The sequence below is a fragment of the Micromesistius poutassou genome, assembly GCF_964030765.1.
Source record: "Micromesistius poutassou genome assembly, chromosome: 13".
Classification (NCBI taxonomy): Eukaryota; Metazoa; Chordata; class Actinopteri; order Gadiformes; family Gadidae; genus Micromesistius; species Micromesistius poutassou.
In genome coordinates this window covers 12,039,692-12,052,482 of record NC_140283.1, presented here as the reverse complement: position 1 = coordinate 12,052,482, position 12,791 = coordinate 12,039,692, and the positions used below count along the sequence as shown (strand labels likewise).

Sequence of the window (12,791 nt, the reverse complement as noted above, 5' to 3'; positions counted from 1 at the left end):
AAATGATGAAAGGGTTGCCATCTTGTGGTTAGTCTAATAAATACATAATGTACGCCTAAGGTTGTACTTCCTGTATCTTTGCTATTTCTGTCTGACCAGGTTCACCTTAACCTACCTCGAACTTTGCACAAGGCGCCTTCGACCCGCTGAAAACCGGAACAGGAACTTAAATCTGTAGTTGCGCTTTTGCCAAATATAACGTCTATTTCCACACAATACTACTTCCCTCTTCTCATTTGGTTTCCTCCTGAACTGAATGGGTGAGTACCAGAAATCCTAACATTCTGAAGAATAATCTAAGAATTAGAAGAATTGGAATGACAGGTATTAGCTTAGCTGTTGTGAATCACAAGTGATTCACGTTCAAATATAATAAGTAACAAACAGTTTAATTTATTGCCAGTAAATGTCTGGACAAATGTGCTGAAATGTGTGATTTGCTCTCGAGTGAGAGCTATTAAAGCTAATAAAAAGGCTTAAGGAAAAAGATAAAAGTCTACTGCTTGTGAATAAACAAGCACTCGACTATCATCTAATCCATCATCATTTAATATAAAGCCTAGACATTTTTATTACAGTCTTTGCTACACACTTGTCAGGAGCAACTACAGGTCATGGTAACGGAAAATGTGTCACCATCAAAATAGGTTAACTCATCAGGTGTCTTAAAAGTCAAACTGGCATTTCACAAAAATTATATCACACATACTTGATGTGAGCTCCATGACTTCTTAATTGTGGAAATAATTGCTATGCAACATAATGCAACTAACAGACCATACAGGTGTCATAGGGTAAAGTGTCTTAGATCCAATTGAGGTTCAGGCCAGGGGTTGAAGTCACATTGATATATTTGCAGCACTGACAAACTAGAATGATGACAGAAACTAACATAAAACAAATAGATATCAAGGATGACCTAGGTAGGTAGTCGGATCATATTAGCATGGCATTACTATCCTGACTGAACTGTGACTTAACCACCACCTAACCTTCACTCCATTCGAATGAAACCAAACAGGTTTATAACCGTTAAATGGTTATAAACCTGTTTGGTTTCATTGGAGCTAACCAAATTTTGGTTAACTCCACCGCTAAGCTATAGCAAGTGATTAGGAATCAATTCCCAAACTTAACCAGCCAAAACACAAAACTAAGGAATATCCTCCTATAACATCATGACAAGACAGTACAACTTCATTCACACACGCACACACACACACACACACACACACACACACACACACACACACACACACACACACACACACACACACACACACACACACACACACACACACACACCATACCCCTTTACCTCATTAATGCGATGGTCTAACCCGGTGTTCGGGTCTAACCCGGTGTAAAGACGTATTATATCGTATTTATTGGGGATTTCAGGGGTACAGTTTTTACACAAATACTCAATAGCGTCGTCATGCGCATGCGCAGAACCACTGGGTAGCTAAATCTGATGGGTAGCAGAAATTGACAGAAATTGACACGCACCATCCATGACAAAAATACAGGAAATTAATCTGGGGGATTAGCGCTATAACGCAGGGGAACTCCGGTTGGGGTGAATGAATGACAGTTTGTACAGACTATTGATTATTATTATAGGCGATTGTTATGACTTGATATCTATACTGAGTAAAATGCGTGATAAGATCACGGATGTAATGGAAGTCCTATAACGATGCAACTACTGAAACTGTAAATGTGCAACAATTAATAGTGAGCACATAGCAATTCAATTACTTACGTGTGATTCTTGACTGGTTGTAACTATACGGGCTTGATGAATGTACTTGACAGGGAATACAGAAAATATAGTCTGTCGGCTTGGTTTCCGTTTCAGTTTGGTTTCACTTTCAAAATAACAAACAAAAAACGACGAGTGTGGGACAGCCACACCTCAGAGTGGTCAAAGCTCGCATCGACATTGTGCTTGACGTCTCATGATTTGCTAGTGCCGTGTGTCTCCGTCTGAGCCATCCATGTTAAAGGAGTATCTGTATGTTTGTGTGGTTGTGCAGTCTTAATATCAGATGTTATCAGACAGCCGCACACCTGTGAGGCTTGGTGACGATGTCCTGCAGGACTGGAAGCAGATTGGAGGCGGAGGCTTTGGAGCGGTGTACTGCGCCAGGCAAAAGGACTGGCGTTTTGATGTGGCTATCAAGATGCTTTACACAAATGATAGGTAGATACATGCTTCTGGCTTGTATTTTTAACCGGCATACCATCGTGACCTGTACGGGAATATGATTGGCTGAGTGGTAAAGCATGTACAACATATGCCTGATACATCTTTGGCTAACTAATGAACAAGTTTGTTTGTTTGATTTAACGGGATTTGGTTCAACAATTTTTATTTTATTTGAAATGATTCGTCTTCTTCTCCTTCCACATCCAGTGAACAGCTTTGGAAGGAGGCTCAGGCCATGACAAGGGCCTCCAGCCCATTTGTGCTGAGGGTTTTCGGAGTATACCGGGGGATTCCTCTGGGAAGGGCCACAGACGAGCGAGATGGCATCGTCATTGAATACATGAAGAGGGGTACCTTGGAGTCCCTCCTGGAGAGGCTGCCGGGCCCTCCCCCTTGGCCCCTGGCCTTCCGTCTGGCCAACCAGCTGGCTCTAGGTATGAACTTCCTGCACAATATGGCACCACCCCTTCTGCACAGGGATCTGAAGCCCAGCAACGTGCTGCTGGATGATGACCTCAACGCCAAGGTGAGGCAAATGCACAGAGGTCTGCCCGCTTTGGGACACTCGTCTGGGAATTGTTGGTCCGTTTGTCATGCCTTCGTTTTCTGGGTCCAGCTAGCAGACTTTGGTCTGTCCAGGGTGTCAAACAGCAATTTGAAGAGCAGTGAAAAGACCACAGGAGACCAAGCGGGCACACTGGTCTTCACACCCCCTGAGGCTTTTGAACTGTCCTACCAGCCTGTCCGCTCCTATGACATCTACAGGTTATTTCTTAATGCTTTCCACGTATAGCTGAACACTGAACCCTTTTCATAATGTTTGACCTTTGTGAGCTTTGTGAGCACTTTTTTTTTCTCTTTCAGCTATGGGATAGTTATCTGGTCCATTCTCACTGGTAAAAAACCACATTCAGGTGATGGGATTTTTGACAATTCATGCATTTTTTAGTTTGATTAATTTGTCAATTAATTAATTCATATTTCAGACAAGACTTAAGTTGTAATAGCCAGTCATTCATTGCATCTGTCATTATTTTATAATATATGTGATGTATTTTTATTTATTTTTTTCATGTAGGTGCTATGACCAGTCTGGTTCTTCTGCGAGTTCCTCTCGGAGATAGACCTTCCCCTGATGAAGTGGATCATTCTCAGGCGGAAGGGTTGAGTGATCTGGTTGAGCTCATGGAGAGATGTTGGGACCCAGATCCGGATAAAAGACCTTCCTTTGGAGGTGACTACTCGTAGCAGTTACTGACACAGGCCAGATCCATGCAAAAATAATAAGAGCCCTAGAGGCAGAAATCTTATATTAAACCTTTAACATTTTTGTTATTTTTGTAATTCCAGTAATCAAGTTATATTTGCTCATGTTTCAGATTGCCTTGAAGTGACCCCTGGTGTCTTTTCAATGCATGAGAGGGCGATTCGCCAGTCTGTTCATCAGGTTTTGTCAAAGCTGGTGTGTAGGTTTGGGAAAGTTAGTAAAACAAGCATCAAACAAGGTTTATTTTCTTTCTCATTCATCATAACTTATGAATTTGTCTAAATAACAATGTTGCAATATTTAAAGGACTCAGAAAACCAAACTCAACAAAACCCCCGGAATGCAGTGCCACAACGTTTCAATGAAGTATCATCACAAGGTTAGTCTTAAGTGTGTAACCAAGCTACTGTCTTAAAACAAAACAAATAAACCGCAAATAAGAAAGACAAACTTTTTTTAATAGTGCTCTCTATGGATATAGCTCACTGCCATTCGACCAAGAAAGAAGATTTACACAAAAAGGTAAACTATTATATCACTACTGACTTTTGTCGCAACTATATTGTACACATCGGATCATCAGATCAGAGCAGTGTGGAGGGTACTGAAGCTAAGACAAATTAAAATCAATATTTAAAGGCCAGTGATTCAGTTGGAGCAATTATTCTTTCAGATTCTTTACATAAGCATGAAAATTCTGGTAGCATTCATATTGATCTACTTGAAAACAGGGTCCTGTTGATGGAGTCAAATTAACAAAACCTTTAAGCATTGAAGAGAAAGGTCAGTACTTCACATTTACATACTATTTAGACCATGATATCAACAAATATGCATCAAGCCAAATTATATTCATAAAAATTGACATAATAAAATGTTTTATTTTCACCTTTTTTTTTTCATCCTCTAAAAGCAAAGTTTGTGGATAATCACAGAGCAAATATCATTCAAGAAGTATCTATGGTGATGGCCATAACAGAGCATCTTGGGACCATGGTTCACCCTGAGACATACTCTGAAATTCAAGCTAAGATCAAAAATCAAGATAAGCTCAGGGTGCTATATTCAACCCTTCACTCAGGAGGGGTGAGGGTTAAAGCAGCCTTCTACGATGGACTTGAAACCCATGAGTCCAATCTGCTGGCAAGGATTTACAGGAATAGCTCTCCCTGAAATGATCACCATGCATGGTGTTTAGTCTGTCATTGGAAACTTTGTTTAAAACGTATCGTAACGAGAGCCTCATGATGCTTCATAGGAATCTACAGGTTCAAAAGAGACGTCATCATGCTTGATCTTGACTGTTGCCCCATAGTGGATGAATGTATGAGCAGCTTAAAGGGTAAATAAATGGCCAGTTTCAGAAGTAGAAAGCCCATGAGAAAGAGGTGAAAGGATTTCCATTTCCAAGGATAATGTACTAATGTACAAGGGTTAAAGTGACCCTCTGTCCTTTCGGTGTCTACCTTCTTTACTTTACTTGAGTAGGTATATTTGTATCAACTTTCAATTTTATTTCACTACCTAAAATTGTTTTACTTTTATTCCCAATACATTTGCAGTTGCCTCATACTTTTTAGCTGTGCTAACAAGGCATTGTTTACTCTACTAATTATAGTTAACGTTAGCCCTAGTTGCTTAGGGAGATGCAATTCAGAGTATCCCCTTAGCTGCCATTTACTGTTCATTAGTCGAGAAGAATTTAAATTTGCCGGTAAATATAATTCTTTACGGCAAGAATATTATTGTTATTTATTTATTTTACTGTTATTAGGCCTATTACGCTATTAAGAAAAATATATAATAAAAAATACAATACTGTATATTGTGTGTGTATTTAAGTTTTTTATGAGTAAACAATGACGTGATGCGAATTATCTGTGAGTGCGTGGTTTACTGAATGTGTAGACAACTACTGAAACTACTACTGACACACTGCTCTCCTGAACCACACTCGCAAAAAACCCTTTTTGACCTTTGTGATTAATGATGCGTTTCTAAAAAAAACATTTTGAGAACAGAATTTTAAGAGTTTTAAGTCCAAATTCTGACTTCATTCTAAGAATTCTGACTTTTATCTCAGAACTCAAAAAAGCTCACCTGCAGCCCTCCTCAGACTCCCTTGACCACGCTTGCATTTTGAGAACAAATTCAAAATTCTGACTTTAATCTCAGACTTCTGAATTGAATCTCTGTATTGTGATTTTATCTCAGTATTCTGACTTTATACTCCGAACTCAAAGAAATTCACATATGGCCCTAATCCTCTTCCGTAGGAGTGGGAGTGTATCAAGTAATTCAGCATTGCGGAAGTAAAATATGAAACCTTGTTTGAAATTTTAAAAGAAATTAAACAGAATTTAGTTAATTCGTTTTCTTGTTCAGGAACTTTGGCCCGTTTCCAGAATTTTAGTTAGGTTGCGGTAATGTAGCTTAATGTTAGATGTCAATCGTGATTAAACAAAAGAATAATAAGCAGAAGATGTCTTCTCTATGCGACGATTTCTGAAAACAACAGCAATAACACGAATGGGGTGGCCCTCTGTAATTACAGGCAAAATGAATGTGTTTGTTCTATCAGTTGTTATCCTTTCTACAAGCTGCTCAGCTTTGCAGCCGAACTTTATAGTTATTTTCGCTGACGACTTAGGTTTCGGTGACCTAGGCTGCTATGGGCATCCTTCTTCACTTACTCCAAATATTGATCGTCTGGCAGCCAACGGACTCCGTTTCACAGACTTCTACACTACATGTCCTGTTTGCAGTCCATCCAGGTATAGTCTAGCTAACCCATGTAGGCCTAGACGTGTTTTATATTTTTAAGTGGTGTGCCTACGTCTACTTACGCTTTCTCTTCTCACAGACTTTGTTTGTTTCCATAAAGTGAAAATCTCCACAGGACATCCTTACATGAATGCACCATTATCTATCATCATTATCTTCACCTCTAGACACACTCCATTAAACAAAATATGCATTCTGACAGTCTGTACTAAAATAAACCTCAACTAACAACCTATAACCCTAATTTCATCATGCCAAGAGCATCGTTACTGACAGGCCGGTACCAGACCCGCTCAGGAATATACCCAGGAGTGCTTTATCCTGGGTCCAGAGGCGGTCTACCCCTAAACGAGACCACCATTGCGGAGTTGCTCAAGCCACTGGGCTATGCAACTGCTGCTGTGGGGAAATGGCACTTGGGAGTTGGCCCAAATGGAATGTACCTCCCCGCCCACCAGGGGTTTGACCAGTACCTTGGCATTCCCTACTCTCATGACATGGTCAGTAATCCTGTCTTTTGATCTAACACCTACGTATATGTGTAGTATGACAGCTCAAGCACACAATAACAGTACCCTACTGGCAATCCAGCTAGCCAGCTGTGTAGCAAGTTTGATCCCGGATTTAGACTGTTATTAAGACTTATTATCTGGTCTGTCGAGCCTGAGTGAAATCACTGTTAGGCGATGGCATCATTGGAATCAATTGAATCAACACATCAGTAACACATTCACACCTGTTTAGATTCTGAATATTTTGTTCAATTATCAATGACACTTTTTGTGTATGTAATATTACGTTTGTACAGTCTCTCTCTCTCTCTCTCTCTCTCTCTCTCTCTCTCTCTCTCTCTCTCTCTCTCTCTCTCTCTCTCTATATATATATTTATACAACAGTTAGTTCAGACCGGTCCCAACCGAGCAATTTGATTGGTGTGATTTGAAACGGTGTGATTATCTGCGGCACTCGGCCTGCGGCCTCGTGCCTACGACCGAATCACAGCCGTGCTGATATACAGTACAACAGCACTCCCTCTCGTGTGATATTGCTTAAATATATATATATATATATATATGATTTTCTTATGAATTATTTCTATTTATTATGTTGCTAACAATATTGTTATCCATGTGCCTTCAGGGGCCATGTTGGAACCTGACATGCTTCCCACCAGATGTGAAATGCTTTGGATTATGTGACGTTGGCACCGTAGCTGTCCCACTGATGTTTCAGGATGTAATCAAGAAACAGCCTGTCAACTTCCTGTCTCTTGAGAGTTCGTACCGTAATTTTATGACTACTTTCATTGAAAATTCAGCAATGAGAAGCGAACCCTTCTTCCTCTACCATCCATCCCATGTAAGTTATGTCAGGATACATGTTTTTGAGTTTGTTTAGACTGACTGACAACATAAAAAAGGCGAACTCGGTCTAGTCTTTCTGGACACCATTATTCTGTACGAGTAGCATACTTTGGAGGGAGTCTTGGAAGAGAGGGGTTGGATTTATTCGGTTGAATACTTTCCAAATCTAGCTTACCCTGGCTGGTTTCTCCAAATTGTCTTCCCTAGATGTGATATATATATAGTGTGTGTATATATATATATATATATATAAACTTCTTCTCTAAATATTTATATTTTCACCCAACTAGCATACACACTACCCCCAGTATGCAGGGCCCAAGGCGGCCGGGGCCTCTCTCAGGGGCCCATTCGGAGATGCTCTGTTAGAATTTGACAGCACAATAGGCTATATCCTGGACATCCTGGAGCAAACGCAGACCATCAACAATACCTTTATATTCTTTACGGCTGACAATGGGTAAGTCAGGTTCATTTTGAGAACAGTGTCAGTCTGAATGGGCTTCACAGGATCTTGTCCATCATCCCACTTAATCACTTAAATACTTTAAAACAACAAGAATAGAACATATTTAACTACCTTGAACCAAATCTTAAATTATCAATCTCCTATTAAATTTAGGCTTTGTTGGGACCTCAGTAAGCATGAACTCGGCCTCAGTTGGTGCTTTCAGCAGGCTACCCTGTGGTCTGATAAAACTAAAAAAAATTGCATGTTGGGAAATATCCGATAAATATATTTTTCAAAGTATTGTTTAAAAGCATGTAGCACAGCGGTGGGTAATGTTGCAGCATAGGGGTGGACACATTGACAAGGTCAATGTCAAAAATATACTATATATATCATAATTCATACGTCTCTCATGGCAAACGTGAACAATGGGTAAATAGTTGACTGTTTCCGTGTTTTGTAATTGTTTCACGTTTTGTCTTGCTTAACCAAGCACACCTGAATGTTTCGCAGGCCGGAGCTGATGCGCATGTCCCGCGGAGGGAACGCTGGTCCTCTGAAGTGTGGGAAGGGCACCACCTATGAGGGGGGCATGAGGGAGCCCGCCATCGCCTTCTGGCCAGGCGTCATAGCACCAGGTCTGGATGGGATGCAACGTCACCTTGACATTAACATCATGACCAAAGAAATATCTACATAGCCCACACTGAAACCGCTTTATGGTGAAATAAAGGGATCATTTCAAGCTTAACAACTAAACTACAACCATTAGATGTAATCCTGGCCATGTCCAAATATTTTTGAGAGCTTATAGCTCTCGATAATATGATTGAGTGTCGATAATATGATTATTATGATAATATGATTATTATGAACAAAGAGAAAGGTACTGGCTTGGCCAGCATTTTTTATTAGTATAATATATATCAGTTTCATTTTATTTTATTGATTGTTTTATTGAAATCACTAGTGATCAGCATTGACTACAGATATGTGCAGGTAATTTGAAGCTACAATCTCATTTATTCAAATGTTACACATTGCAACTTTTTACTTTTTACTACATGAGGATAGTGCAATCTCAACTGCATACATGATGCGAGATGATTATAACAGTGGGAAATACCACACATGGATCAGCCCAGCTGAGATTAACAGCTGTAAAGTCAGAGTACCTTAACCACATTGTAGATATTGTTAGATTTATATAACGTGTGTGTTGGCCCCAGGTGTGACCCATGAGCTGGCCAGCACCCTGGACCTTCTGCCCACAATTGCGAGGCTCTCTGGTGCCAGTCTTCCAAAAGTGCAGCTGGATGGGGTGGATATGACTGACCTGCTGCTCAAACGTGGCAAGGTAAGTGGCTTCAATTTCTATCTCAATTTAAGATCAGTTTGAGCACAATTAATGTTGTGTCTCTTCTTTGTCTAGAGTAAGAGGGGCACGATGATGTTCTACCCCTCAGATCCCAGTGAGAAAACCAGTATATTTGCTCTCCGGCTGGGCAAATACAAGGCCCATTTCTACACACGGGGTATGTATGTTTCATGTGGTTAAGGGTGAAAACACGCCTCACTGTAAACCAAGCAGAATAGTCAAACATTAGAATTAGAAATTATGTTGGGGGCCTCATAATATTTTTTTATTTAAAAAAGGGTACAGTGTGGCCTACTACACCTATACAGGGTAGGTGCGGCTTACGGCACCCCCTCTATTGTAAACATTGTCATTATTGTTGCTGGAGAAATATTGTGCAAAAATTCTGACAGCAAAATAATGTTCTGCTATTCGAGAAAAATGCATGTTGATACTGTAGGTGGCATTAGCTCATGAATGGCTTTAGAAAAAATGGCAGGAAGCATAAAGAGAAAAAGTAACACAACAAGTGACTTAATAATGGAAAGTAGCCTACATATTTTAATCTTTTGAACAGAAACAGCAGTTTGATGAAACCAAGACAATGGGTTTCAAATTGTAGACTGAAAACTAAAAAATCCAATAAAATGGACTCCTAAATGATGAATAAATAATGAATTGTAGTAACACAGGTTTCTGCTTGTCTCGTTGCTGGTGTGATTCCTGCTCCAGGTTCCGGACACAGTACGACAAGCCCAGACCCAGACTGTCAATTTGCCTCTGTGCTCAAGGCTCACGACCCACCACTCGTCTTTGACCTGGAGTCGGACCCCTCGGAGAACTACCCTCTGTCCCTGGATACGGAGCCTGGTCTCCACGGTCTGCTGGACAAGATCCTGGAGGCCAAGGCCAAGTTTGAAGCCTCCATGGTGTTTGGTGAGAGCCAAGTAGGAAGAGGCTCAGACCCCGCACTAGCGCCCTGCTGCGCGCCTCTGTGTCAACCTAAACCAAGCTGCTGCCAATGTTGATACCTTGCTTTTCGTCAAGGGATTCCAGAAGATTGACTTGAACTCAGGATTTCTGCAATGCCTTGCTTTCGCCTAGAACAGGGGTTCCAAACTACTGAATTGTCATCAAGACCCAGAAAAATTGCTTTTTAACTCAGAATGTTTAATCTTATAGTAACTTGTTTTGTAATGTAACTCGAATGTGTTTTGCTCATCATTGTTCAATGAATACATAATTTTCACTTCTGTTTAATGGCTCACAGAATATATTCAGCAGTGTACTTTTTGTTTTGCAACAATCAAATAAATGACAAATAATTTGGACATCAAGCATATATTTTATTCATTAGAACCAAACCCATGACAAGGCAATGTGTTTTTTTGTCATTTTTTTAACTTTCAATTTTACAAGTCCTTGTTTTTTTTAAAGATACAAGATGGGATATGTTTGCTCTGTCACATACTGATTTGCCGTAGGTATACAGTGAAGAATTTGTGTATATGTAATAAAGTCAAATGTTTGGTATAACTGTTATTGTAACGTGGGTCTTAGAGAAGGTATGCCAGTGTTTCTCAGAGGCTAGCTTACATATGTCACACAACAGTGCCAGTTAGTTGCACTGTAAAACATAAAAAGAAACTCGAAACAAAGAGGTACAGATCAGAGAAGAGGCGTGTGTTCCGAGCTCGACAGCGCTAGCAGAATGCAATCATGGTTATCCTAAAGCAGCTCTCTAACAGCACATTGTTCAGTATTTATGTGGTCATGTTATACAATAGAGTTTTTGGAATTACCAGGTACTGAAAACACAGCCCTCGTGACGGACACTGTATTAATAAATGCTGCATGGACACATGACACTGAACTAAAATGATTGCAGATCACATACGGTTTCATATTTTTCTTTCTCTTGCACTTCCTTTTTTTGTTGGTTTTCCAATTTTTCTAAATTATTTTCTAAGTAATGTACATATTTATTTCAATAACATAGTTAACATAAATGACACAGCACTATCTTTTTGATTCACTATCCATATATACATAATCTAACTGACACATGTAAATAACGCCACAACTCCCTCTCGCCGGTCCAACTGTCTCAACTGTTCTTTCTTCAAATAGTCAGAGAGGGCAGCAATGGCTTGGAATTTGAGTAACAGACCATGTTCATCTATCGACTATAACTTTAATGAACCCATGACATTCCTGTTAGCAGGCACAATGCATTGCACCAAGTTCAATACGAATTAGCCACCCCAAATCATTGATCTGTGTGTATTGCATACAAGAATGAATGAGGGGTAGACAATGATTATGTTAAAAGGAACATACATCCAATAAATAATCACCTTTTGGGGGTTTGGCATCACGTTATAAGTCTTTAAACCATCACACTTGGACTACTACACACATGGCCCTCCACTAGTGGAGGTGGTAGGCCTACGGTCTTGCTGAACAAGTCAATCTCGTGTGCTCTGTTGAAGAGTCAGTCTTGGTTGGTGGTAATATGGCTTCCGTATGTATTTATTTTACCTGAACGTCACACTGAATTGTGCAACACATGGTCTCTTGCCTATGGATTACTGAGCCTATCAAACATTGCAATTCTCAGCAAAGTTTCCCATGATGAAACAAGTCAACTTTGAAGGCCAAATTAAGCACAGTTTGAGCGGGTGCATGATTCATGGGTTTGAAAGCAATTGATCAAACATAGCAGAACAGGACGAAACACAGGAGTAGTCGTCGAAGGATTGAGGATTTGATCATTTGCAACCAGTTTGTAGACAACGGCCCGACTGTGTTTCCAGTATGATTCACTAACAGGTGAAAGGGTAAGTTGTCATTTTTCATATCTGGTTGGAGTCTGCCTGCTATTCTAAACAATGCTAATGTTTAGCATAACAGCCCCTGTTCATACATCAGATGACAACCTCAGTGGCCGCTAAATACTTCTTGTTTGTTATATCATCACGTCTCAAATCCCTCAGCTACGATTTACGCCATTCATAATAATATCTCTCCCTCCACCCTTCCCTTCTCTTCCTATTTGTTACGAGTGATACCTGCATAACCAATGGTTCTACTTTCTATACATATATTTACAACATACACGAAATGTCATATGCACACAGAACCTCAGACAAAAGACAGCTCACTGTATTTCTCTCTACATTGCTCCAATGTCACCATGAGTAGAAATCAAACTAGCAGTTCTTCAGTATTGAACAATTACATATTTACAGTTCACCAACTGCCAACAAATCAATCCTACACCATTACATTTTGTGGAGATGATTTCTGTTTGTCTGTCTTTTGTGTTTTGTAAGTGTAGATTTGGCCGTGTCTGT

At 40.0% G+C, this 12,791-nt stretch overlaps 2 protein-coding genes across 6 annotated transcripts; both read left to right on the top strand.

Annotated features, from left to right (window-relative positions):
• The first annotated feature begins 1,483 nt into the window (after nucleotides 1-1,483).
• Nucleotides 1,484-5,236, top strand: LOC311357636 (receptor-interacting serine/threonine-protein kinase 3-like). Of its 5 annotated transcripts, XM_084477639.1 has the most exons (11): nucleotides 1,484-1,579; nucleotides 2,040-2,206; nucleotides 2,420-2,738; nucleotides 2,829-2,977; nucleotides 3,077-3,126; nucleotides 3,291-3,446; nucleotides 3,592-3,692; nucleotides 3,786-3,858; nucleotides 3,943-4,001; nucleotides 4,211-4,262; nucleotides 4,393-5,236. In XM_084477639.1, the coding sequence occupies exons 2-11, from the start codon at nucleotides 2,052-2,054 to the stop codon at nucleotides 4,650-4,652; spliced, it is 1,374 nt and encodes a 457-aa protein (XP_084333765.1). In that variant the 5' UTR covers nucleotides 1,484-1,579; nucleotides 2,040-2,051; the 3' UTR covers nucleotides 4,653-5,236. The 5 variants fall into 5 exon arrangements, with proteins under 5 accessions (XP_084333765.1, XP_084333768.1, XP_084333769.1 ...); XM_084477642.1 differs by having other exon boundaries at nucleotides 1,490-2,206; nucleotides 3,077-3,108; XM_084477643.1 differs by having other exon boundaries at nucleotides 1,490-2,206; nucleotides 3,592-3,674; nucleotides 3,961-4,001.
• Nucleotides 5,237-5,784: 548 nt separating this feature from the next.
• Nucleotides 5,785-10,981, top strand: arsa (arylsulfatase A). Its single transcript, XM_084476808.1, has 8 exons — nucleotides 5,785-6,253; nucleotides 6,523-6,763; nucleotides 7,404-7,622; nucleotides 7,918-8,087; nucleotides 8,592-8,716; nucleotides 9,308-9,435; nucleotides 9,511-9,613; nucleotides 10,168-10,981. The coding sequence occupies exons 1-8, from the start codon at nucleotides 5,973-5,975 to the stop codon at nucleotides 10,461-10,463; spliced, it is 1,563 nt and encodes a 520-aa protein (XP_084332934.1). The 5' UTR covers nucleotides 5,785-5,972; the 3' UTR covers nucleotides 10,464-10,981.
• Nucleotides 10,982-12,791: the final 1,810 nt, after the last annotated feature.